Genomic DNA, 26,752 nt, shown 5'->3' on the forward strand with positions numbered 1-26,752 from the left:
CTACCTGCGTATACTCTAGACTCATACTTTCTCCCTTTGTCTAACCAACAATATACAAGTCCAACCAACTGTATACCCAATGTATATTTTGATGACACTTGAATTGATGCATATGCCCAAGTAGCTTTACATTAGATCCTAATAACTTCAGCTCTGGTGTTTGCTCTTAGACAAAATCCAGCTGCTGACGCATCATCCCCGTTTCTAGATCCTGCCACTGTTTTCTAAGTACGAATTAACCCCACTGCCAGAAACCCTCATGGAGTGTATTTTGTGATGCTTATTCCATAGGATATAAATAAGAATTCTTCTCTTGAAGTCATTTGCTTGAGATAAGTTTAATTATTATTCACATTCTCTGGTTCAAGGAGTGACCCATTGGTGTATTATGTGTAGCTGATACATAATATTGTACACATTCAAAAGGTACAGAAATCACTAACTCATGGATAATGTACAGTAATCAAATCAGAGTCTGTGCCATGCCCATCTTTCCAGACACGTAAAAGAGAACTCTGAGCTTTTCTTTTCTCTCTTCTTTTGTCCCCTTACATTTCTTTTTAGACAGTTCAGTATATAGTCCAGGCTGGCCTCAGATCTTCAGTTCGTAGTCCTGATTTTGATTCCCCAGTGTCCGATTTACAAGCATATACGATCATATCTGCTCAAGATTTTCAAGGAAATAAGTAATTATACAGATAATCGAACTCTGAGACAGCCCTGAAGTGTGTGTAAAAGATGAAACCACCTCTAATCTTGTCTCCTAAGCTCTCTTAACATTTTACGTTTTGTTATATTCTGAATCCCTCTGTGGGCTTAAAACTGTGAGTTTTTACTCCCAAGACATCTAGTTGCTTAACTGCATGTCTAAGTGAAGTGGCATAACCACTTAAGTGAAATAAGACCGGAGATTAAAACAAGTCAGTACTCTGCTCTTCGTTATCCCGCCCAGCATTTCATTGGAACCCCATTTCTAGAAACAACAGTTTTCCCTTCTCAGTGTTCTGTTTGAGACTCCAGTGGCTTGGATGTACTTGAATGCTTTCATCCAACATTCACTTTCTTTCTCCCACTTGAGACCCGGGCTTAGGTCTAGATTTATTAGCCTGCCACCTTACTTCACATGTAATCTCCTGCCTTCACTTGGCATCAGACTTTAAAGTGCTAACAATTCTAATTTTTCTAAGCAACATCAGTTACTTATTTATAGTTAATCCTTTTAAAACAGTATCATTATAGATTAGTCACAGCTTCATCATATTTTAGTTAACTCAGCTTCTGGCTTTCGTGGTTTTAATAGTTGCTCTTATTTTTTGTTTATTTCCATTTTTTTTCCCTTTCAATCGGCTGCATATGGACAGCTTTGCATCCCATTTCCCTCTGTATCACTCCTCCAAGGCCCTTGTTGCTGTTGCCATGCATGTCTTCACTGGAGTGACTCCACTCTGGCTGGCTGCAATGCTGCATCCCTTAGTTATATGAATTAATTAATATTCCCTGACAAGTGTGGATGAGCTCCACACTCCTGACCTTGGTGCCTCTGAGTGGTTTCAGTTTAGAGTTGCTCGCCTGCTCTCTGTTCCTTCTCTGAAGGCACTCAGCAAGCAGAGCAATGAGGAAACCTCAGTCAGCTCTGAGGACAGTTCTAAACTCCTCTTTCTTCCTTTCAGGTACCACCATCTTGTGGCTGAGGCCCCTCCATCATTTTGTCACTACTATTACTTTTCTTTTGATTTAAATCTTAAGTGCATTTTTTACACCTCACTGAAATGGTAATGGCTTTCTGAAAGGAGAGCATATCCATGCTATCACGTGCAGCGTGAGGTTAGGAAAAGCCAGCTCACGAGACAATGAGGAACATACAATCTGATGCTATTAGCACAGGCAGTTGATATACATGAAGTCCGGCACATCCACCAGGTAGAGCATAGCACACTGATATATTCCTCTAGACTCCTTTTGTTAGTAGATGCAGAAGAGAATTAGGTAACAGTACTGGATTAGCCAACCCTGTTTTCTGCCCATGCTCATACCCACGAGGCCTCACCCTTCTTAGATGCCCATGCAGTTGTCTCTGAGAATTTCTAAAACCAGCAAACAGAAATTATAAATTTTCATAAAAATATATACTAAGTTCTCAATATGCTCTACCAGAGACAGTACAAACCAGTGAGTGATGTTCCCTACATGAAGATTGCTATTCTAGCAACAAAAGACACACATCTGTCCACTTATGTGCAATCTAGCTTAAATGCTACTGAAAACTAAAATGTGTCTCAGATGAGGAGATGGGGGTTTGCTTAGGGAGGAAGTGGCTGCAGTTTAAAGTAGGGTAATTAAAATGGCCTCTATTGAGAGGGTGATGTTTTTCTAAAATACAAAATAAGTTGAGGGGGTTGTAGCAATTTTGGTATATTGGGGTGGTTGAGGCAAGTATTAGAGCTTTTAAGCAGTGATTCTCAGCCATTCTAATGTGACCCTCTAATACACTTCCTTACATTGTGGTGACCGCCAACAATAAAATTATTTTAGTTGCTACTTCATAACTGTAATTTTGCTACTGTTATGAATCATAATGTAAATACAGATTGTATTTTCCAATGGTTTTAGGTGACTCCAAAGTAAGAACCTCTGGCCTAAAGGCACAAATGAATAGATTAATATGCCATAGCATTCAGAACAGAACATCTAAAGGAAGGAAAATAAAATAGGGTCAGATCTCATGGAGCTATATGCCAAGGTTTCTGACCTTTTCTCAACTAAGTTGCAGTATCAGGAGAGTATTGCTCAAGTTGTAAAAGATCACTCTTCATATCAAGAAATGATGCAAATACATACTTAATTATGAATACATACTTAAACATTGGCACTTCTAGACACTGGCATACTCCTCAGCACTGAAAAGAAATGAGCTATCAAGCCATGAAGAAACTTATACACAAGAAATTTACATACATCTTTAAAACTCCAAGGAGCCAAGCCCAAAAGCCTACAATTGTGTGATTTCAAATGACTGCTCTGCTGGAAAATGCAAAACAGGGGAAATAATGAAAAGATCACTGGTGGCCAGGAACTTGGTTAAGTGGAACACAGGGATTGTCATAACAGTAAAACTGTAAGCTACCACAGTGGTGGTATTTGATGCCAAAGCAAATCCACCAAACCCATAAAATGTGCAACACTATATTGAGTGATGATGATGTGTCAAAGTGGGTTTATCAGGTGAAGGGCATAACTTCCAGTGAGGGGTAAAATACTATGAGATCTTGTATGTGTATGGGAACAGGGAATATGGAAAATGTCTCCACCTTCTCCTCAGTATTTGTGCAAATCTAAAGCCATTCTACATCTTTGAAGGATTTTCCTGGCTACTATGATGTCAATAGAATACCTGAGAACAAAAGTGGGCCTAGCTTAGAGCTAATGTAGGACTCCAGCAAGGACTCACAGTGCTGGGTCATACCCGAGCTATCACAGGAAATCTTCAGAGGCTGGGAATTCTGAAAGCGGCCTCAACAACACTTTTGGATGACATAGTTATATGAAGTGAGAAGACAGGAGGCACACGTTGCTGACTGAGCTACAGGAGGGCTGGAAACACTTTGGTAACGCAGCTGAGACAAGATTGGAGTGAGGTTTAGTTACGTGAATTTGACAGTCAGGTGGATACGTCAATGATGTTACGAAGCAAACTCGCCAGCTGTAGGCAGCTAGTGTGGAATCTGCTGTGGATCATCCTGCCCTGCCTCTGCCCCTGCCAAACAGTGCTTGGAAATCTCTCATTCCTACTTTTCCAGTCAGTCTTCAAGCAGAAAAAGGCATCTAGAACAAACTTTCTTGTTATGTTGTTAAAAAAAAAGCGAATCCTGAGAGACCAGGAAAAGACTGGGTTCAGCAAGGACAGTGAGATCCTTCCCCTTTCTCTACACATATCACCATTTCCTATGGTTTACTTCTTAAGCTGTCTTCTGCCTCCGGGTACCCTTTCTCTGTTCTCCGACTGGGGAATGAAACTTGTAATCTCCCCTTTCATTTGTTTTCCTCTGTCAATTTCAAACAGAATTTTCTTTTCATGCTCTCATTTCAGCTTTGGCTCAAATACTCTTCCTCTAGTCACACCTGAATCTATGCCCGAGCCGCTGTTAAATTATTTATTTTATCCTGCCTCTCTATTAGAGGCTGGATGAAGCTGGAGATGTTGGGGCATCAAATAACATGCTGTGAAAGACAGGGGGAGGCTAAGCTGACGCAAATGAATCTAGCACGTACTTCCACCACCTTAAGAACTAAAATGTTAATGGCACCTAGTTAAAGACTGTAACAAGGCAGTGCTGCAGAGTCTACTAAGTGACTATTAAAACCTCCCTTGAGTCAATTCTTTTTTTTTTTTTTTTTTTTTCCTGCCAACCACTCTTTCACCTGCTTGGAAGTGTTGTGACTCTACAGTAGGTCTCCAGGAATTTCCACTAAGTCAAGTAATTGTGCCTAAAATGGACCGTATTTGCAAATATCTCTAACACATTATAATATTGATTCTGGCTAAAATCAGTTTGCTTTTAGAATTTCTTCATATGGAGGTGGAGGACCTAATGCACCAAAACACGGAGCAGGGAACAGTTCAGTGTTCTGAGCAGGAAAGCAGGCGCCAGCTGTTGAACTGCCAATCATTTCTGTACCTGGAAAAAAAATAGGGAGGGGTGATCTCTCAGGTGAGCATACAGGCAGTACACAGAGGAGATGAAATCTGTCCTTTCTGGGATCATTGGAGCAACAGAAATTTATTTGCGAGCCTGAGAAAAACATTTGGGGCCCCTTGTCTCTGCACAGTGATAGCTGAGTCCGTAAGGAGAAAACTCCCCAGAATGACCTGCCCACACCATTAGTGGCTTACTCTCGTGGAAGTCCTCACAAGGCAGCAACTGAAACCAGAAGGAAACATTCTCTGCGAGGGCCCATGAAGATAATTCCGGTAAATACTAATGCTGTTTTTGCTAATGGTCTCATCCTAGGAAACCCGAGTCTCATAAAGAAATTGGACTATTACTAAACTTCACTGTGTCACGTTTAGGTTCTCAAAATGCAACCAATACAAAGTAGCTCGGTGTTATCTTATAATAAGTAATAAGCATGTTGAGATAGGTGGTGACAAAGCACACATGATAAAGACTGGAATTCTAAATTAAAAAAAAAACTTTCAAATTGATGTTCTCACATCTAGATATTATGTACAATACAGCCATTAAGCAAGTATTTGCTTTCACAAAGTGGTAACCTTGAGAGACCTTGAATGATTTCCAGTGGCTCTTTTGGAAATCAGTATTTCCTTGAAGGGCTATTTTTGAGTCACTGGAAAAAATCAATAGTAACATTTTATAGCCTTCTCTTTTTTGCATACTTATTCTTTTTATCCTGGGTATTTGTTTAATTCTGAATTACATTGACATTTTTATATATTAACTTAAACTGAAACACAAGCACTCCCACATATTTACATATTGATTACGTCTGCTTCTGAAGTGTAATGGCAGGGTCATCGGGCCCCCTAGAAGTGGTACAGGCTACTTAGTCAATGTTGTTTCTCTCTGTCCTCTCACAAAAGAGGACATCTCCACTCATCTTCCTTAAGGCCTCAGCCTTGGTAGTATCCAGAAGACTACAAAATCATGCCATAGTTACCAGCAGAATTCAGACTACTAGACATTGGCTCACTGCTGGAATACATATGCAGGTTACTAAAATGATTACTTTATGTGGATTATGATAACTTAGAATTCAGTTTTTAGTAATATGTATTTGCTTTATTTCTTATCTTCCTGGTCCTCAGAATAAACCATAATAACACAATTATTACTACTATACATGAGAGACCGAAATACTAAATATGTTTCACTTCTTGCTCTGATGTTTTCTTGAAATGAAGCTTTAATGAACTAACCCACCCCTATGCAATTATTATATTTACTTAACTCACTCTTCTTCAGCAATAGAATAAGAATGGTATTTATCTCTGTAGATGGAACATTAATTGTCTGAAGAAAGAAACTTAGAAAAAGTTTCTTCTTTCTGAAGAAAGAAAACATAGGTAAACTTCATGCATATATGGTGTTTAAAATGAGCCAGGGATACAATAAAGGCTAACGGCTTTCACGTAGCATCAACTACGGTGCCATGTTAGGAACATGTAACAATTTAAGTCTGTAACATCGCCTTCTTATCAGTTCAACTTTAATGGTTATATAATGATTTGCATCATCATTATTAAATATGACAAAAATCAGTAACTACAAGCATAGTGAGTTAAAACCTTTCGAAGTGTATGAGCTTGGACCGAGGTCTACTAAGCTATGGTATGGCATCAGAGTCAAAGCTTATTTTATACAATCTCCTCACCTCTGTAATTACCTCCATTCAGAGCTCATGCAAAGGATGGTAGCTATTTTCCAGACAGACTGCTACTGATGTAGTCAGCGCAAATTCAGCAGGAACTTAGCGTACTGCCTGGGAACGTTTGGCCACTGGCTTGAGACATTTATTGTTTATGTTAGTTTTAATTGATTTCTCCTGCTGACATCAATATTGTGATCTGGGTGATATGATTCTGACATTTGGTCCCTGTGGTGGGGAAATATTACCTGTTTACTGCAAATGTGCCTGTCGCTTTTATGGTTGCTATGAAAATCATAGGTGTTTTATTGATAAACTAATTAAACCAATGGTCTTAGAAATCTTGAAAACTGAAGATAGACCAGTTGGTATCTTTTTTCAGAGAATGTTTATATACAAATTCTTATGGTTAAGAGTGGACGGAGCAGGGGGGTTGTTTGTTTGTTTGTTTATAGGGCATGCATGGAGGTCAGAGCACAATTTGCTAGAGTCGGCCTTCACCTCCCATCAAATGGATTCTGGGAATTAAAATCGGATCCTCAGTCTCTTTAACAACTGCCTTTACCCAACCAAGCCATCTTGTCAGTTTTATGTTTATCTTTTAACAAGTTAATGAAGTTTAAATGTATTGGGAAAACCAGATGGTTTTGCCGGAAAATTGTTGGTAGAGGAACATTTATTATTCAATTTTGTAAAACCCACACATTTGTCACTGAGTTTTTATAATTATATTCCAGATTTTGTATATGATTGATAATAATTCCAACAGATTGACTTACTTTAGCCTCCGTTTTCTACCTCTGTCTTTTCGCACCCCTCACTGGCATTGGGAAAGGGGGAAGGAGGAAGTCTCACTATGGCTTTGTACTTAGGTTTAGCAGCAGCTGGATCCTGCAGTTGTCCCTGCTGCTGGGATTACAGATAGGTATCACCATACTTGGTCATACTTCCCTTCTCCATCGGTCCCTCCTCACATAGAGGAATGCCAGAAGGCCTGAATGTGGGCCATGTTCTATCATATGCTAAGCGTGAGGCTTCTTCTGTGAATGTCTTTGCTTCTGCCTCTTCAGAGCATTGACAAAGATAGCAACATTTTTTTTTTTCAGAGAACCCTTGGGGAGAACAAGTGAAAGCTGAGGTATGCACACCTGGGAAATGCTGAATCATCTGCCATTAGCAGCTCGTTCCACACAGTGTGTGAATGAAGCCCACTCTCTATCCCTTTCTAAGATGCCATAGGGTATTTACATTAGGCATATAAACAAGACAGAGAAAATCTATAACAGATCCTGTAATAAAAGAATCCTGAGCCACCTACAAGGAGAAAGAGTTGAATATGTAAAGACTTGCTTCTAGTCTCTATCCTCTCGAAGTCCTCCTTCCTCTCCCAACTGAAAGCACTCACATTTAATCACTGCTGGCAAACAAAGAAACAAAAAAACAGTTCTTCATTTTTTTTTCCTTCTGAAAAAGGAAAGATAGAAAATCATCTGTGAAACTTCAGAAAAAAAAAAAAAAGATGAGATTAGAAACTACATAGCTGGAAGGCAGCTTTCCTGGGTTGTGATTCCTGGGAGGCTAAAACAGAGTGAACATCCCTTGAGGGAGGAGAGACAGAGGTCTCATCAGGGACCAGTGGGATGAGGGTGGGCAGACAGCTACACAAGTGTCAGAGTAAACTGTATTGCTCATTAAAGTGTAGACAAACATGGAGTTATCTCTTCTCTCTAATGAATGCTAGGTCACTTACTTCCAGCCTTACCTGCCTCCCATTCACCTCCCAAACCTCCAATTTATTTCCCTTCATATCCTTAAATGCTTACTTCCTCGTACAAATGGGCTTCTATTCTGCTTTTCAGATTTACAACCTTATTTTCCACGAGATCGCAAGATTGCCCTTATTTTTGTGAATTGATTATTTTTGTTGATGATACGTTGTAAAAATCACTTGACATTAGCTGTCAAATACGAACTAAAACAATCTAACGACCTAAAATTCTTTAATTTATATATGTATATTTTAATTTGGAAATCACTGCAGTATCTATTTCATTGTTTTACAGGCCTCACTTTGCATAGTGGAATATAATAATCACAATGATGGAGAGTCTTAGCCTAACATCAGCTAAAACGTGCATAGATTCATCTAAGAAGAGGCTCACTGTATGTTCTCATTATTCATCTTTGCCGGGACACAATTGGGGAAGGGGGATGGAGAAAACTAACCAGCTGCAGATCTTCTGCAGTTTCTGTTGATTTATCAATTAGACTAGCACCCCGCCTCCCCAGAACATTATTAAAATAATAGGTAACAACCTGAAGTTGACAACAAGTTCAAGTAAGGTATCATTTCATTCTTAATTCAAGCGATAGGAAAAGAAAAACAGCTAAATAACTCTAAGATTAAGGCATGAGAGAAAGGAGCAGGGGCAAGTGAGACGTTGGCACACTTAGGAAAACCTAAGGGGGCTGAGTGGATGTTGCTGTGGGTTGTAGAAGACATGATAATGCAGAACTGGACACAGAAGACAGTGTAGTGTAGGGATGAAGAAGATGAAGGAAGGAAGGAAAAACTGTCATTCTGTTGCTGGATGGGGAACAGGAGGTGTGCCCATAGCACAACAGAAAGGGATGGTTTAAAGTCTCTATGAAATGACTCCATGCCCATGAGCTTTTCATGCATCTCCAATATCATACTAAGATTCTTGCTCTTCATCTCCTAGTTCCTTAATTCCTGGACTTCTTATTCCTTCTGTTCTCATATGAGGTCTGTATGTTAGGGCTTCCATAGCAAAGAACCACAAGCTCCTGTCTTCTGAGACCTCCCTCCTCAGCTTGCAGATGGCCATCTTTGCCTTGTGTCTTCATAACATCAGGCCTCTGTTCCTGTCTGGGTGCTGTTCTTCCTTTGAGCAATACCAGTCAGACTGGATTAAGATCCACACTGGTTACACAATGTTTATTGAACTGGCTTTCCGAAGGCTGTGTCTTCAAGTACTTCCATATACAAGGATACTAACTAGTTAGACTTGATAAGATGAATTCACAACGTGGCCCATGGCAAGGTGTGTTTGAGGGGTTATTTCTCCCCCTCCTGTGGAACTCCATAGAGCAAGCACAGACACAGGAGGAAAGATTGAGTGTGATAAATGTCAAAGTGTCTTCTATCTGATCCAATGGCTACGTAGAAAGTCTTCTGACTCTAGGATACCTACCTGATTCAAGAGCTTAGCTCCTAGGAAGTAGGATCCATTTATCTGAGTGCTGAGTCAGCATAGTACTGTGAAAAGATGCCATCACTGGACCAAGAGATTCTCTTCTGGTCTCATGTGTTTGGCTGAGATCCCAGAGCCCTTTCTCAGAGGTGATAGCTCATCAGACATTGCTAGGGACTATGCTGGCAATGCCTTTTTCAGTGTGTCGTATAAGAATGCAGAACCCTGTGTCTACTTTTTTTTTCCTCTTTAGTATTTCTAATCTAACAAATTGGCAACCCAAGCAATGTAATATTGGCAGCAAATGCTATATATATAAAATTGCCTGCTTTATATATTTTAGGAATAGTAAAGTTCAGTCAGTTCTAGCCTTTAATAATCAGTTAAAATTTTCCTTTTGCCTTTTCACTTTTGAGGCCAATGTTTGTGAGATTCTGAGTGTCAAATCTCTGACCCTTATGTCAAAATAACAGAGCAATTTAAATTAATATATGCAATAAGTAGTGATATTAAAGTGAAATAACTTTTGAAGAAATAAAATAAAGGTCCAGGAGGAACCAAAGGTTAATACATCAAGTGTACTGCATCCATTAAGATGCTTCCAATGGCCTACTTCCCACATCCTGTGTCCGGGGTGGAAGAATATTCTCTGTGTGTCAGAGGTGGTGGGGAGTCGAGGACCCTCTTCTCTACTGTAGTAGCTCATCAATGTCACTCAAGTGATTTGTATTTATTTATTCCCTCTTCTTAATAAGTGGGTGTGTGAAAAACTCAAAAAACATACTCCCGTACTTGGAGTAGGCCCGTGAATCACTCAGTGGCTTTGCTCAGGCTGTGAGCACACACTTTGTAGGAGATGTGGAGGTAGGTACATTTGGTTTGGTCCTCACTGTATTTTGCAGGAATTAAAGGATCAGTGAGGGCTCTCATTTTCTGGCACAGTAAATACTTAGGAAGGAAACAGTTGTGTTGAGAGTGGAAAAATATAATAATGAAAGTCTCATCTAGTATGTAAATATAGTGTGGGCCCAGGCTGCAAACTGTCCCAAAATATTGATTCTCTGGAATTCACTTCCTGAAATTACCAGTTGGCACTCCCTAGGATGACAGAGAATGCCACTGTCCAAATTCCTCTTCTGTGTTTTGTGCTGGCAAGGAGAAATAAGAATGCCAAAAGGCAGGCCCCTAGGTCAACATTTGCAGCACAGACTGCCTTCTCAGCAAGGGGAGCATGCCCAGACTGTCAGGGAGCTGGGCAGAGGAAGGCGGGACCAAGAGAACGACAGCTGAGAAGAGGCAGTTTAGCCTATGCCCTCCTAGCTACACAGCAATGGAAGAGGCACTGCCTGAGAGTTTGAGTATTTCTTAAAAAGTAAGAACCAGGTGCTTTAACACGGGGCTTGTGAGAAAGGATGGAAAATGACAGAATTTAAGATCCTAGGATGCAATCCCTGACACCGGGTATGTGCGTGTGTGTATAAATATCTGAATGTTCGTAAGTGATGTTTTGTAGCATGGGATGAGGTGGCAAGGATACGAGCAGTCACACCTAATTTTAACATGTATCTACCCCCATTTAATAGCAAAGGTCTACTTGACATACTGGCTAAGGGAGAGAGAGAAGAGCGGATAACCTCTAAGAGAATAAATATCCTCTGATGATCACATTCTGAAGTTGATATTTATGAAATAAAGATCTGAAAAAGTCTCAAATTATTGCTTAGGGTTTGGTAGATCTGATGTAAACATTAGCTTTTTTTTAGAACTAAACTTCTTTCTGGCATTTATTTATTTATTTATTTATGTCTATGTTTACAATGACTTCAGCTCATTCAGAGGTTGTAATTCTAAGACCCAGGCATTTTAAGGTCATCTATGCAGATTAGTAAAGCAATGTGTTAGAGTTAATGTTTTGGGTTTGTTTGTTTGTTTGTTTGTTTGTTTTCCACTCTGAGATTGGTCAGGCAAGTTCAATAGCAGTGAACCACAGTGCAGCAAAGAGGAAAATATTATATATTCACACCTATAACAATGCTTCTCAAAAATTGTAGCTGAATAGTCAGGTAGTATGATATTTAAGATATAGAAACTTTTCTTAAGATTTAAGGCAGCCTAATGGAAGAGTTTTCCTCAGAGGGAGGGAAGGGCCAAGAAAATAAGGCCACATGATCTTTAGAAATAAAAGTTTACTTGGAAGAAAAAAAAATTACATTTTTTTAACTAGCTCTATTTAATTAAAAAAAAAAAAAACAGGTCAATATTTCCATGCATATCCCTTTGACAAACAGTTTGCTAGGTTTAGTGACCGTAATTTCCTGGATGCTACATGAAAAGCGATTTTTATTTTAGAAGAGAGATCTATTTGTTATTGTAGAATTTAATTATCCTTTTCCAAACAATAATGTCTCAAATAGGTAGTTTCTTATCCTTGTTTAAGTAATGACTTCAGGATAAAGCATATAGAAAAAAAGAGTCACTAAATATTTTTCATATATATATATATTTGAGATTTTCATTGATTATTCATTCATGATCATAATTACTCTAATCCCTTCTGGAAACTACTCTTAGGTCAACCTCCCTTCCCCAGGCCAGACCATTCCAAGATTCATATCCTCCTCCCCAGCCACTTCCAGGCCCACCCCTACCTCTCCACCTGCTCAGAAGAACTTACTGTCTCCTCAGTCCCACTTGTGCTGCCCTCCCGTAGGGTCCATCCCCTGGAGCGTGGTTGACCTACCACATCCCTGTGACCAGGGGCCACACTTGGAAGGAAATTTGCTCTATCTACTACCCTCAGGAACCATTAATTACCAAAAGCTCCTCAGCTAGGAATGAGGTAAGGTATACCCCTCCCCTTTCCATGCTGGAATATTGACTGGCTTGTTCTTTTGCCGTCAGCCATAGCTGTTCCCAGTTCATGAATGCAGCCATCCCGTCATGCCCTGAAGACACTGTGTTGTTCTAGGTCTCCCTAGCCTCTGGCTTTTACAATCTTCTGGACCTCTCTTCTGCAACGGTCCCTGAATGTTGTGTGGAGGTTGATATAGATGTCCCTTTTGTAGCTGAACACTATAGACCCTTAAGAATACTACACATGCAAGCTACACTTCTTAGCTTTTGTTGTGGTTGTTTTGTTTATTTGTTTTTATTTCTTTAACTTACTTGGCTGATTTTCTGTTTTATATATTAAGAGTTCCACACTGGCCCATGTTTCTGAAAGGTAGCCAGGTTAATTTTTATCAAGAACTCTGGGCAACTGTGTGATAAAGTAAAATCTAGGAGGGAAAATCTCACCATCTCTGAATGAAAAGATAATGCTTAAGGGTGAAGAAATGATACCCAATTATAGACACCAAGAAAAAGTGAAGTGATAAGTGCTTTTCATTCTCCTTACAGATAAGACTGGCTGCTGCAAATAACTTTTTTTTCCATTTTTTTTAACCCCGTGTGAAAATTGGAAAATGATGGGCAGGCCATGATTTTGGACAGATAGGATGGGTGCTGGCAGAATCAGGATTCCTTGGTGTTTCTACAGAGAAAGTACATCAGAATTGAATTTCTTGTGCCCAATACTAGTGGTTTCAGACTTGACATTGGCAACTGTTACTTCATAAAATATGGTTCAGTGTAACTTCAGATGAGTTAAATGAGCTGGCAAAGGCTTAGTAATTAAGACTCTAGCTACAGGGTAGGAATAAAGTCACATCAAAGCCAAGAGCTTCTCTTCTGGACCGTAAGCCTTCCTGCTCATTTGGAATAGTCACCTCTGCACACGTCTATTCATTGGTTGATTGAACAAACTGCTTAGCCTCATTCACTATTCTCTGCCAGGCGTCTGTGGATCTTTCTGTTGTTATCTCTTTTCTTCTGCAGCCTAATTTTGTATCCTCTCTGTTCAATACATGCTTTTGGGTCTCCCAATAGTTATGTGTAAATCTGCTTTGCAATGATGCTTTCTTAAGGTTTCATAGAGGAATCCAGAAGTATACCAACAACTCACCATATATCGAATCCAAGTCTTCAACAGCAAAAACAGCCATGGTGCGTCTGGGTGGATCAAATTGGCACCTTTTCAGCCAACATTGGAGACAGAAAAGCACTGCTCCACAGAGAAGAACCATGAAGAAAATCAGCAATAGGAACCTGGCGTTGAAAATATCAGAGAAGAAATAAGGTGGAGCAGATAGGAATTATAGTTTCTTTCATTGTCTGGGAAGTTCACAGGGTCTCAGCTATCTTAAGTGCAAGAAAACTGGAATTCACAGTGGAATGCCAAGTTCTTGGAGTGATCCTCTATCCACCTATATCTCCAATAAACCTGGCGGTCCTCAGGAAAAACTGGTGCTGAAAACTGGTGACAATCATTTGTTCCTTGAAAACTAGAGGGTTGTCTAAAAGGTGAAGTCACTCTCTCCCTCTCCCCTTCCTTCTTTTCCCCCTCTGTTCCTTCTTTTTATTCACCATCCTATCCACTTGTTCAAATGGTATTTAAACATATGCACATGTTTGAAATATTGGTGTTAAGGATTTAAGGTAGAGAAGATAGGGTCTCATCCTTTGAGGAACTTAATGCTTTATTAACAGAATTGGTTAATGTTGAGTTTAGAAAAAAATGAAAGTTTTGATTTAGGGAATTAGAAGAATGGTTTTAAATTTTCTGGAAGAGTATCTCATTAAATACACATTTGGCTATGTTGAAACCAGAAGCGAGGAACCATTTAGAAAGGTTTTAAGAGGGAACAATTATTTTATCATTAACCAAACTCTAGGTATAGAATAAATTCTGAGTCTTAAAAACAGTAGATTATCATATGAGGCACTTAGCAAACACTGTCCTGAAACAGACATTTCTGTGGATATTGACTCACACTCTTCTAAATTTCTCTTCAGTTGTATGTATCCCTAGGATGCTGATGTCAGTCTTAATCCAATTCACCATTCGAGTTGTAAATAAAGAGACTACAGAGTGCACAGATCTAAATGGGGCAGGTATATGAAACCTGTGTCCCCAAGGCTTGGGGGTCATCATGGAAATGGAGGGAGGCAGAAAATGTGTAAAGAGCCAGGGGGACTGAATGTATGTAATGAAACAGTATTTGATGGATGTTGTTGTTTTGAATTACTTAGGAGGACAAGTGTGCATAGACAGCCACGTGTTTTATAAAACAATTTGAAGAGAGTCTTACCAGATATACCAACCACCGAGATGTTGTTCATCATAATTCACACACCTGGTAATAAAGAAAGAGCAGTAAACATCTAACTCTAGAACTCTAAAGACTATTCTTTGGGACCTTAAACTCTATATGCAACACATTTATTTTTCCAGAATACCCACCTGCTCATTCCTTGCAGACCTGTTCCAAATATATTAAATGAACATTTACCTTATGTCTAGTTCATTCAAGGTACCAAGAAGACAGGTGAATTTGAAACCACTAGATGTGCAATAGCTTTGATTCTAAAAGTAGGCATTCTTAAGCATGGAGACGTTAGCGAGGAACATCTTAAAGTCATAATGTCAGAAGCATTAGATGATCATCATTCCCACATTCTCATTCTGCTTTTTTTTAGATATCTAGACTACAGCCCTTTCTAATTCAAATTTTCTAAGGAGGGTTTATAATCTGAGGTATTAACTTCTATGGTATGAAAATGCCTGTGCCCTTCAACTCAGGAGTGTCTCTCTACCCTGGGTAGCATGGTAGGCTGATTGCAAAGGGACCTCTTTCAGACCTCTGTACACTGATGCTGTCATGGTATCCTGAGAATGCACAATGGTGCCAGTCATCAGAGGCAGAGCCTGAGCAGCTTCTGCAATGGAGACATTTTTTTTTTTTTTTTGCTCGTGCAATCTTCAGTCAACATTAAAGTGATGCTGCGAGCTTTACATCTTGAAAGCATTCATAATAGATGGCTCCCATCATTCTTCAGCATGTGCTGCAGCAGGTGTTCTCATATGCTAGTCAGAAGTCATGTTTGACAAGATTTTTTTCTTTCGCCAAACATAGAAGACAAAAAAAAAATATTTTGCTATGGCAGAATCTGACTTATGTTTTATTTATTTATTTATTTTTTTGAGCTTGAAATGGGTTTGTTTTTGTTTGGGGAGGGGTTACCCTCAGTGGCTAGCAAAGTTCCTAAGCACAGATGGCAATGAAAAAAATGGATACTCAAATGTAAGTTTAGAAAGGATGCTAAGAAGAGTTGGGTGTCAGCAAAGGAGCTTGAACAAAAATTAATGGCGAATCTTATCAGGGAACACGATGTCTTCATCATCAATTCTGCAGACTCGGGTGCTAATCCTCGGGCAGTGAACACATTAGCAGCTGAGCACAGAGAAAGACTAGAAAGATCAAATGGTCAAACTATCTACAGAAAGCAGAAGCCATCCCACAAAAAAGGGGCTCCAGCAGAAACAAATTATGACAAATATCATTTGAGATAGTGTAATATTTTTATAATTTGAGTTTTCTGTGTGATATATAGATGCACACATACATGGCATTTGCGGTCATATATGTAGATATATATCTTTTGTAGTCATGAAGTTCTAGAGCACTCTAATACATAAATCTTAAAAACGTAGTATGTTACTTAAGCTATGAACAAATTAGGGACTCTTGTTTTAGATCCTTGACCTCTAAGCTCCTGGATAGGAATATGAGGTATTTCTTCTTCAAATAGAAATCGCTGCCTCTATCCTTTTCCATTGAAGGTGGCCACATGACTTAAAGCCAACCATAAACATTGCATATCTCATTTTATTTGGTAATTGCAACTTTGAGCCACTCAAGACAGATTTCGGTGATAACACATGCCCAGCCTCATTTCCAGTTCTCCTTCTCAGCCCTTTGCACCCCCTGGTGGAGATTCTGATAAACAAAAAGGTCAGGAAACTTCACTGAAGAAAGGAGCCATGGTGTATTTTCACAAAGTCTGGGATTGAGGGACCATTTATTTCATTCTGGTCATTTTACACATGCACATGAGATACAGAGGGAGATCGGACATCAGTTCCCGAGCTTGAAGAATTCAGGGAGAAACCTGCAGAGCTACTCAGGAGCAAGCCTCAAGCTGGAAGACGGGTCTTCTGATTGTGGGAAGCACCCTTCCTTCTTCCTGGATTCTAGTTCTTTCTCAAATCACATATTTTAAAAGCAACTTTTGAGTTCTAAATGGACTCTAGCAATATTATAATGGCTCAGTTTTTTTTTTTTATTTTTTAAGTTTTATGACAATTTTTTCACTTTGTATTCCAGCTGTAGCCCCCCTCCTTTATCCCCTTCCAATCCCGCCCTCCTTTCCTCTTCCCGGGTGAGGGAAAGGGGGAGGAGGGAGCAGTCTTACCAGGCCACAGAGGAAGATAGTGCAGATAGTCCTGATGAGACCTGATAGGCTAGGGTCAGATGGAAGGGGAGGAGGGCCTCCCCTATCAATGGCTCAAATTGTAAACATAATAATTTCAAAGTGGAAAAGTTTTGTATTCTTAAAAATAATCATTGAAGAATAGTCATCCTAGGATGCTGATGTTAGTCTTAAACCAACCACCAGTCAACTTTCAAAGAAAGAGGCTGTGCAGTGAGCGGGTTTCAACAGGTAGCTGTGTCCCATCTGTGTCCCCAAGGCTCAGGGATGGTCATGGAAGGGGAAGGGTGCAAAGAATGTAAGAGCAGTACTGGCACACACCTCCAGTCCTAGCACTCACGAAGCAGAGGCAAGTGGATCTCTGAGTTCGAGGCCAGCCTGGTCCACAAGTTCCAGGGCAGCCAGGGCTACACAGAAAAAAAAACCCATCTTGAAAAACAAACAAATGAAATTTGCAGGCAAATGGTGGTACCTAGGAACAATCATCCTCAGTGAGGTATCCCAAAAGCAGAAAGACACACGTGGTATATACTCACTTATCTAGACCTATAAGATAGGATAAATATACTGAAATCCATACATCTATAGAAGATAAACAAGAAAGAGGACTCTGGCTAAGATGACCAATCCTCACTTAGAAAGACAAATGGGATGGACGTTGGATGTAGGAGAAAACAAGTAACAGGACAGGAGCCTACCACAGACGGCCTCTGAAAGACCCTACCTAGCAGTGTATCAAAGCAGATATTAAGACTCATAATCAAACCTTCCACAGAGTGCAGGGAATCATATGAAAGAAGGGGGAGTTAGTAAGACCTGGAGAGTACAGGAGTGCCACAAGGACCAAATATATCAGGGCACAGGGGTCTTTCATGAGACTGTTTCTCCAACCAAGGACCATGTATGGATGTAATCTAGAACCCCTGCTCAGATATCCGATGGTAGCTCAATGTCCAAATGGGTTCTCTAATAAGGGGAATAGGGACTATTTCTGACATGAACTCAATGGCAAGCTCTTCCACACAACCCCCCTTACGAGGGAGGAGCAGCCTTGCTAGGCCACAGAAGAGGACATTTCAGCCAGTCCTGAAGAGACTTGATAAGCTAGAATCAGATGGAAGGGGAGGAGGTGCTCCCCTGTTATTGGACTTGGAAAGGGACAGGGAGAAGATGAGGGAGGGAGGGTGGGATTGGGAGGGAATGAGGAAGGGGGCTATGGCTGGGATACAAAGTAAACAACCTATGATTAATATAAAAATAAATAAGAAAAGAAAAGAAAAACAAACAAGAAAACAAACAAACAAAAAAGCAACCAACCAAACAATAACAATGACATGAGTGTAAGAGCCAGAGAGAGTGAATGTTTGTAACGAAACAGTTTGACGGAGTGGCAGTTGGATGCATGAACTCACGTGTGCATGCCTGGGATTGCATGTACAAAACCTACAGAATACTGAAGCCAGACAAGTTCTCAGCATGGATAGGGGATGGACTCATGAATCCCCATACCCTGGGAGAAGCTAGTGACAGTTGTTAGCTACTTGGAGAAGAAGAGTCACTTTTCTTCAGGCATGCAGGCCCAACGAGGCACCTCACTCCCTAGAAAACAAAGCCCCATACCCGTGCACATACAGGCAGAACCAAATGAACTCTGTGAGTATGAAGGAGCCACAGACATCATGAGAGAGGAAGAGGAAGTGCAAGAAGTTGGGAAGGAAAGGTGGGAGAAGAAATGGAAGGGTAGACTGGACTCAAACACAGTGTATTTATGTACAGATATTAAATAAAATACGTCATTGGAAATTTTCAAGAAAAAAGGAAAAGATGTGGGGGAAAGTAAGAGTTACTACTAGACTTGAGGAAACATTGGCAATGATTAGAATTCTCCACAGGTACATGTCCAAGGAAATGCAGCGTGCGCCGGAGCACCTCGGCCCTTCTTCATTTGGATGTCGTGGAATGGTTCCTGCTTACCCAGATGGTTAGCCTCACCCTTACTGTTCCTCTGTGTGCTGTAAATCTACGGACTGAAGTTGCAGATTTGTTAATGTGGTGACTACAAGCAGAAACCTGGAGCGCCGCTGTGCTGCTCCTCTGCCGCCACCATCCTGCACTTCCTGCAGTGCAAACTGTTAAGGACCAGGTGCTTAGCATAGCTTCGTGTGGCATTCTTTCCTTTCAAACTCTGGCGACATACGGAGGGAGCACACTGCTCTGCTTCTCTAAAACTGAGAAAACTCAGTGGTGGGTGAAATGACGTGTGTGGCATAGCTTTTTTTGGAAGACGCGAGAGCATACGTAGAAATGATCTGGCAATGGAGTCTTTTTTTCCTTAGCACCCTGTGATGCTGCAAGCGGGAACCTCGGGCTTCATATTTCCATATGGAGTCTGCGCCCAGAATTCTGTTCCAAAAGGCTCTAAAGAAATGCTGGGAAAGAATTGAGAAGCAAGTTCAGGGAGACTATCTGAAAAGAAAATAGGCTAAGAGTGACATCAGTTTGCTGGCTGAACGCAGAGAATCTCACATAGAACAGTGGGGGCAGTCTCTGGCACTGCCTAAGCTTCCCCACCTTTAAAAAAAGGAAAGAAAGAAAGTCATATTCAGAGGAACATTGCTGTTCAACCGCACAACTGCTCCTTGTATAGAAGCCTGAAGAAAATTCTGCTAACACGACAAACAACGTCATCGTAATATTCTTAGAAGAAGTAAAATAACAGATTCCATGGGTTTTGTTCTTTCGAAAAATAATTTCTCAACATGAGCCAATGTGCAATCCAACTATAATCATTTGGAAGTGGGTGAGGAGCAAATCATGTCATCTAGAACTTGCCTGTAAATTGCATGGTTTCTACAAAAAGCACAGACTGTTTCTCTCTCAGTTATTTCACCAAGTATGTTAAAAAAATTGAATTAAAAGTTGGATGTGAATCTATCTTTGCTGTAAAAATTCTGGGTACATATCTGAGTTTTCCATATTTACTCTCTTACTTTATTTAGTTATGTCCATGCTTTCTTTGACAGGGTGTCACTGCCTATCCCAGGCTGGCCTTGAACTGATTATGTAGGCCAGGCTAGCCTTGGAGTGGGATCTTTATACCACAGCCTCCCCTCAGAGTTCTAAGATTATAGGTATTCACCATCATTCCTTAACTTTTTCCTAATATTAAACAAAATGTTTAACCCGCTGAGCCAAGCAAATTGTAGACATCTCATTAGAAAATTTATTCATGTAATTAATTTACAAGGTCATATATATGTATACATTCATATTTATATTTTGTAAATCACTTTGTGCTCTTTGACAGCATAATTAGCCATGTAGAGGGGGAGGAGTGGATTAAAAGTATAACTATAATGAAAGAGGGCTGTAACATGTTTTATGGCATACATATGTAACATGTAGATTTTATATAATGCATTATATAAACAATGTATTAATTACACTCAAAATTCAGCAAATATAAAATGTAAAAAAAGTATTTTATATCACAAATGCCAATTTAAGTGAAACTAATAGAAGATCATTTTATAAAGCATATAAACTGTTTCTGAAAGTCTTGGAACATAAAAGTTGACACACTTAAAAATGGCTTCTTGGTTGATCATAATCCCTTTGTTTTCAACAGGGCCTCCACCGGAGCCTTCCCCTCTCCAGTTATTGTACCTCCTTTGCTCCTTTGCATCCAAACATAAGTCTCCTTCTTTGTGTCTGTTTGCACATGAACTTTGGACCAGTTGTTTTTCTCTTAGGCTTTTCATTTCTTAAGGATGTTGTAAATTAAGCATGTCTATGGATCTTTTTGCATAGTGGGTTTGTGTTACCTCTTTATCGAAAAACTGGTAATGGATGATTCTACTCTTTTGGTCAGGTAATGTATTTAGAACAATGGTCTCAGATCATAGAAATGATCTAATTTCAAACTCTCGGCCAGGTGCAGTGGCACATGCCTGTAATCCCAACACTCGAGGAGGCAGAGTCAGGCAGATCTCTGTAAGTTCACGGCCAGCCTGGTCTACAAAGTGAGTCCAGGACAACCACGGCTACCCAGGAAAACCCTGTCTTGAAAAAACAAAGCAAAACAAAACAAAACAAAACAAAACAACCCAACTCTTCTTCAAGATAGAGAGGTGAAAAAAAAAAAAAGAATCTTCTTGTTTGGATGTGGGACATTGACTCTTTCTTTACGTCTTTCTGTATGGCTTTTATTACAGACTCATCAAACTAACACCATCTTATGTAAAGTATTATGTCTATCTTCAGTGGATTCACTTCTCTTATATTAGTTCCCTAAAATATCAGCTACTTCCTTGTCTTTTCTACCCTTCTTTCCTACTATTTTGAATGTTACTTAAGGCAGTTATTTTTTATTTCTACTTAACAGAAAATAAATGAAGATAAATATAACAGATGCTGAGATGTAAAATGACTTACCAAAGTAAGCTCATGCCTAAGCACCAGTTAAAAGCATTTTGTGCACTGACTATTTCCCTTTCCCTCTCTGTCTTCATTATAAAGGAAAAGCAGTAGTCTCAGAAGCTCTACGGGAGCTGACAGGCCTTCCAGTTCCACCCTTCCTTGTCATAATGGCTGGATAGGAGAGTTAATTTTTAAGCCTCATCCCAGTCATAGGTGTCTACTGTTCCATGTCACAGGCAGAAAATAAGGAGGCAAGATTTGGGCAGCCTTGAAGTTCAGAGTCACATAAACACTGTGAAAAACAGCTCAGACAAGTGCAGAAGACGAAGCACAGTAGTAGGTCCAAAACTTAACGCAAAGGAGCAGCAGTGGAAAGGCGTGCAAACGCTGAAAGAGCAGCTCACACTAACGGACTGTCTACAAAATGCTCAGCAACAGTGCGTGATTCCAAGGCTGGCTGAGGATTCTAAGGACTGCCCCGTCTCTTGCTTCAGCAGCAATGCCCACCGACAGGGGTCTGAGAGGATGAGGCAATGGTAATTGGAAACAGCTGGCCGGCAGAGTGCTTCACCCCACGCACAGCGCTTGGCAGAAGTGCTTTTCTGACACTTGCACTCGGTCACACCGCATTACTCTTCCCATCCATCATCATCAGCGTTATTAATGGCACCTTCTCATCTCCCGGCTAGAATTCTGAGAACAATTAAGTCTCAAAAAGTAAGGAAATGAAGCAGTTATTCACATAACTCGCATCCAATGCCCTTAGAAACACACGCATAACACAGGGTAAAATGTGCGTTCATTTGATAATATTTGGAAATGAACTGCTATGAAACTTTTCCTTGAAATTGTAGCACTTATGCATTTGGGGGGCAAGGGAAGAAGACATTACAATTCTTATATGCCATAACAACCATAGAAACTTCACAGGAGGAGAAACCGAAGCTTAAATCCCCGGAGATCCTTTACTTATTCAATAAAATGATCATAATGGCAATTACATTTCCTGATTTTTTTTTTTTTAATGTGAGTATCTTTGGGGCTTTCAAGTGTCTTGAGTCTTGTTCTTTGAGTATTTCAAATGCTAAATAAATGGCAGGGCATGGTGGCCATGCCTTTGGTCCCAGCACCCAGAGGCATAGGCAGAAGCACGCAGATCTCTATGAGTTTGAGGCCAACCTGTTCTGCAAATCGAGTCCTGGACAGCCAGGACTCTGTCTTGAAAAACAAAATCAAATCATAGAATATCTTGTCATTTACTTACATTTCATTTTCTTCACAGGATAGATCTGAGAGCACCAGCTGAAACACATATTTAGAACAATAAAATCCAAACATTTCATTGGACTAATTCTTTAATGAAAGCAGTGCCTGGAGCCAGTGTCTTATACCTTTTTTTTTTTAATTAAAAGCTTTGCAGCATAGTTTATTGTTGGTACATAGCGTTTTAATTGAAAAATAAAATCTCTGGGTAGATTCTTAAACTCAGCAGGAGCAGTAGATCTACTGAAGTTCCCTGCATCCTACAGGAGATGGATCGGAGCAGCATTTTGTTTTCTCTGTAAATTTTGCTTGAGCTAGAGAGATTGAGATCCTTGAATTTCTTTGTTTTCATATTTTAGTGAGAGGCAGGAGGGCCATTGTTTTGGTATTATTTTCACGCATACGAAAAACTTTCCCAGTCGGAGGGAACAGAAGTCAATCCTGTAGGCTTTTTATAGGAGTTAAATATGCCTATAAAAGGGGTGACTTTAATTACCGAAGTTGATTTATGGTCACATGATACTCCTGTTTCTTTTGGGTGGGGATAAAATAAAACCTCTTTATCAAAGAGGAAAAGAAATAACTTTTGAAAGGCCCAAACCCTAAGCATTCTAACAAAATTATCTCAGTCCTCCTCGGTGTTGTGCCAAACCTTAGAGGCTACAACATTTCACACCCATAATCACAAGAAAAGAGGTGTTTCTTTCTAGAGACTGTGTTTGTGTGCTCCTTCGACTCTATGAATTGGGTCTCTTTTGTACAATGATGAGACTTTACAGGCATCCCTTATATGCAGCACTGAGGGTGGATAAGGCCAGATGGAGCATTTATTTTTTTTCTCAGACTGTCACATGTAAATATAAGTACTAATAAGACATTACACAATTTTAAGTGATAGGCTTGGGGATTTTGTATGAGAGGTGTGCTTCTCCCTCGATCCCAAATGTGCCTTTTTTCAGCACCTAGTATTTATGCCAGATGGAGCAATGGATTGGCCATCAGAGAGCATGATAATGAACAATTTATAAGCACAGAAAATGAGTTGTATTCTCTTTTGCTAGAATGCTGCAAAGAGATTTGCATACTAACCGAGAGGAAAATGAACATTCAAATTCTGTCTATAAAGAAACTTTGTTTATGATTAGATGAAACCATTTTGAATCTAGCTTAACAGATAAAACAAATTAAGCTAGCATTCCCCTTTCAAGTCACTTCCTAGTCTTCTCTGCCTTACCAGAGCGAGGAGTGTGTGGTATTTCATTATCACCACTGAACGGCCAATGCATCAACTGCCAGGCTCCCAGGTTGTTATGAAATAGTGAAAAGAGGTCTTAATGTGCTGCAGACTTAAATCTTTCAGATGTGTTGCATTCAAATAACAGAAATACAAGGATGCCATTATTGGTTACAAAGAGATGCTAGCACAGAGTAACCACATAAACCCTAAAATGGTTCTGTCTGCAGCAGTCAGCACTGAAAAACTTTCAAGAACCCAGTGAGTTGCGGAGACTGGGAAACATTTTCTAAATTAATATAGCCATAGCATCTCTGTGTCAACAGCGTTTCTGAGTTTGAAAACACCCCGAAGCATAACAAAGTGAAGCAAATTATACATTTGCATTACTTATTTCAGTACCATTGAAGCTAAGTAACAAAGAAAGGAGATTTGAGGTCATGAATGCTCTGGTTTCCTTTCCTGGAACAATAAATAATATAAAGCATTGTGGTGGTGGTAACACCTTGAAAAGAATTCTTTACATGCAGTAGTTAAATCACACAAAGGACAAACCCTGAGTATAACAAGCCCTCAGAGACCTCAGAAAACTCCCAGAAGTATTGACGGTTACCTGGAAGAGTGGCAAGCACAGGCTTCCTGTGGTTGGGATTTTGGAAGCGACCCGGTAAACACTGGATCTTGACATACTAAAAACAAATGATCTGCCCAGATACGGTACCTTGCTCACCCTGATTATCGCTCCCACAATGTGTAAGCTGCTCTATGCTACGTGTCCTGCCTCAGTGTGCATTAATGACAGACTATGTGACCAAGAAAGGGCATCCAGGGACGGAATGTTAGCTGCATGCTCACAGGTACTAGGAGCTCAAGGAGTTTAAGGTCAGAACCCTGGTGATGTTTGTCAAGGCTTTTAAATGCTGACCTGCAAAGCCAGCTGGCTGTTTGAATAACTTTCAGCATTCAAGCGCATGTTTTATTCCAGGGAACATATGAGGCTTTTCTTTCTTTCTTCTTCTTCTTGTTTTAATATCATCTTGTACATGGAAACATTCATTCAATTTTCTATGCTTTCCAGATCATCTTTGCTCTTCTTTTCCTACACATCATTTTGAATAGGGGTTGACTCCAATCTTGAGTTTACAATGCTCAGATTAGAAAATTTAAAATTTGAAAATACAATGAGGAGTAGATAAATAGATATCTCTTTTCATATATAATTAAACATGATAGAAGGTAATGGTTGGACAATATCTACTAAATTAAAAAGCACCCTTTGGCAAAGACTTTACTTTTCTAGAATGCATCCCATGTCTTTCCATTGTTTAAAGCTACACATGGTACATAGAGTAATCTGCAATGCTGCTCACTAAAACACCAAATGCACATCAACATGATCAAACACAAACTGGCACTTCCATGCAGCAGAATAGCAGGAAGCTATCATGGTTATTTCCAGGAGCTGATTTTATACATGAGGCGGACAAAGAAAGTGGCATATAGAGGGCTTTAAGTGTTATCTTTTAAACAGAAGGAACAAATGATAGGACTTTGCCTATAGCATGTTACTTTCTTTTATACAAAAAGGAAGGCATAGTTAGGGTATTTTTTTTTCTGTCTAAAATCTGCTGCATATGCTTCTATGGTCACAAAATGTGCATGGCATACATTGTCAAAAGTGACTGTAAATGAGAACAGGAATCCAAGAAAAGAAGCGTGGAAGGGAAAACTTGACTTCCACTATTAGTTTCTTGTCTGTTTGCTATGTGTACATTTTACAGTATCCATATGTTATTCAAGTGTTTTATGCATTTTTACTCAAAGGGCCAAATCTGAAATCAAATATCAAGAATTCAGAAGCATATTGCAGCCTAAATCCAATGATTGTTTACCGAATTCAATTTGAGCAATTATATAGGAACCCATTTATGATCACATACATAGATTACATCAGAAACAAATAGACCATATTAGTTAACTAAACTCCAGCTCTGAACTTGCCATTAAGACTTCTGGATTATTTGAGCTGCATCTGGACAGGAGACGAAGGCTCGCTGGTAGCCACGGTCTGTTTAGTATGCAGACACAGACACAGCCATGAATTTCAAAGCAGAGGAAGGGCTCGGTGCCAAGGCCAACAGGAGAAAAGTAAACCAAGCCTACAGTATTATTTGTGTCTAAGACAGCCTCCATTTTGAGTGTCTTTGAAGCCTGTAATTAAACAGAATGAAAAATAGGCTTTTCACTAGTGAACTTATTTATTAGTTGGTCAGAAGCCTGACTTCCGTCAGTGAAGTCAATGATCTTAAGAATTTCTGGGAAGGAAGGGGAAGGCCAGATGATGAGAAAAGAAATGAAATGGAAACAAGGGCAGCATGCTTGGGTTAGCCCCAGAAACTGGCACAATGACCAACCAAATACAAGGATTAAATAATTCTTGTCTAAAAGCATATGACTGTGCAGCAGGTGGTTGGCTAGAGACATAGCCACTGAAGGGAGATGCAAGCTAGAGGCACAGGGATGCTGCGAGCACCGCTGCTCCATGTCTGCTGACAGAAAAATCCTGCCCATAACTCCTTTTATCTCCCAGCTTTCCATCCATTTACTTCTGTGAATCTCTGGGCCACTTTTAAGGTTTGCATGATCCAGTGGACCTAAGATGGTAATTTCTCTCTGTAGTTCCTTTCAAACATCAGCACAGTTGGGTGGTCTTGAGGGAGTAAAATGGTGATGATGGACTCTTGTTATATTTTTTGTTTGAATGTATTTGGGGAGCCACATTCTGTTTGAAGAGCCAGGATGGAACTTGTTTGTCCTCTTCACCCAGTTTTCCCTAGCAAGAAGCAGTTTCTTTGCATAACCGTTT

At 39.9% G+C, this 26,752-nt stretch overlaps 1 protein-coding gene across 1 annotated transcript; it reads right to left on the bottom strand.

Moving 5' to 3' along the window:
* Nucleotides 1-330: 330 nt before the first annotated feature.
* On the bottom strand, nt 331-24,648 carry Tmem207 (transmembrane protein 207). Its single transcript, XM_021661471.2, has 5 exons — nt 24,500-24,648; nt 22,654-22,691; nt 14,789-14,833; nt 13,603-13,745; nt 331-4,676 (listed from the first exon to the last, which is right to left on the bottom strand). Exons 1-5 carry the CDS (start codon nt 24,572-24,574, stop codon nt 4,546-4,548), a joined length of 432 nt encoding a protein of 143 aa, XP_021517146.1. The 5' UTR covers nt 24,575-24,648; the 3' UTR covers nt 331-4,545.
* Between the last annotated feature and the right edge of the window lie 2,104 nt (nt 24,649-26,752).

This window comes from Meriones unguiculatus, chromosome 17 (assembly GCF_030254825.1).
Source record: "Meriones unguiculatus strain TT.TT164.6M chromosome 17, Bangor_MerUng_6.1, whole genome shotgun sequence".
In the NCBI taxonomy this organism is placed as follows: domain Eukaryota; kingdom Metazoa; phylum Chordata; class Mammalia; order Rodentia; family Muridae; genus Meriones; species Meriones unguiculatus.

Excerpts from the sequence above, each read along its gene's own strand:
- Tmem207 (XM_021661471.2), bottom strand. The coding sequence starts at position 24,574 with ATGTCAAGATCCAGTGTTTACCGGGTCGCTTCCAAAATCCCAACCACA. Across the intron at positions 14,834-22,653 it reads TCCTGTGAAGAAAATGAAAT|GTGTGTGAATTATGATGAAC; the intron begins GTAAGTAAATGA and ends CTTTATTACCAG. Across the intron at positions 13,746-14,788 it reads CTCGGTGGTTGGTATATCTG|GTTCCTATTGCTGATTTTCT; the intron begins GTAAGACTCTCT and ends TTTCAACGCCAG.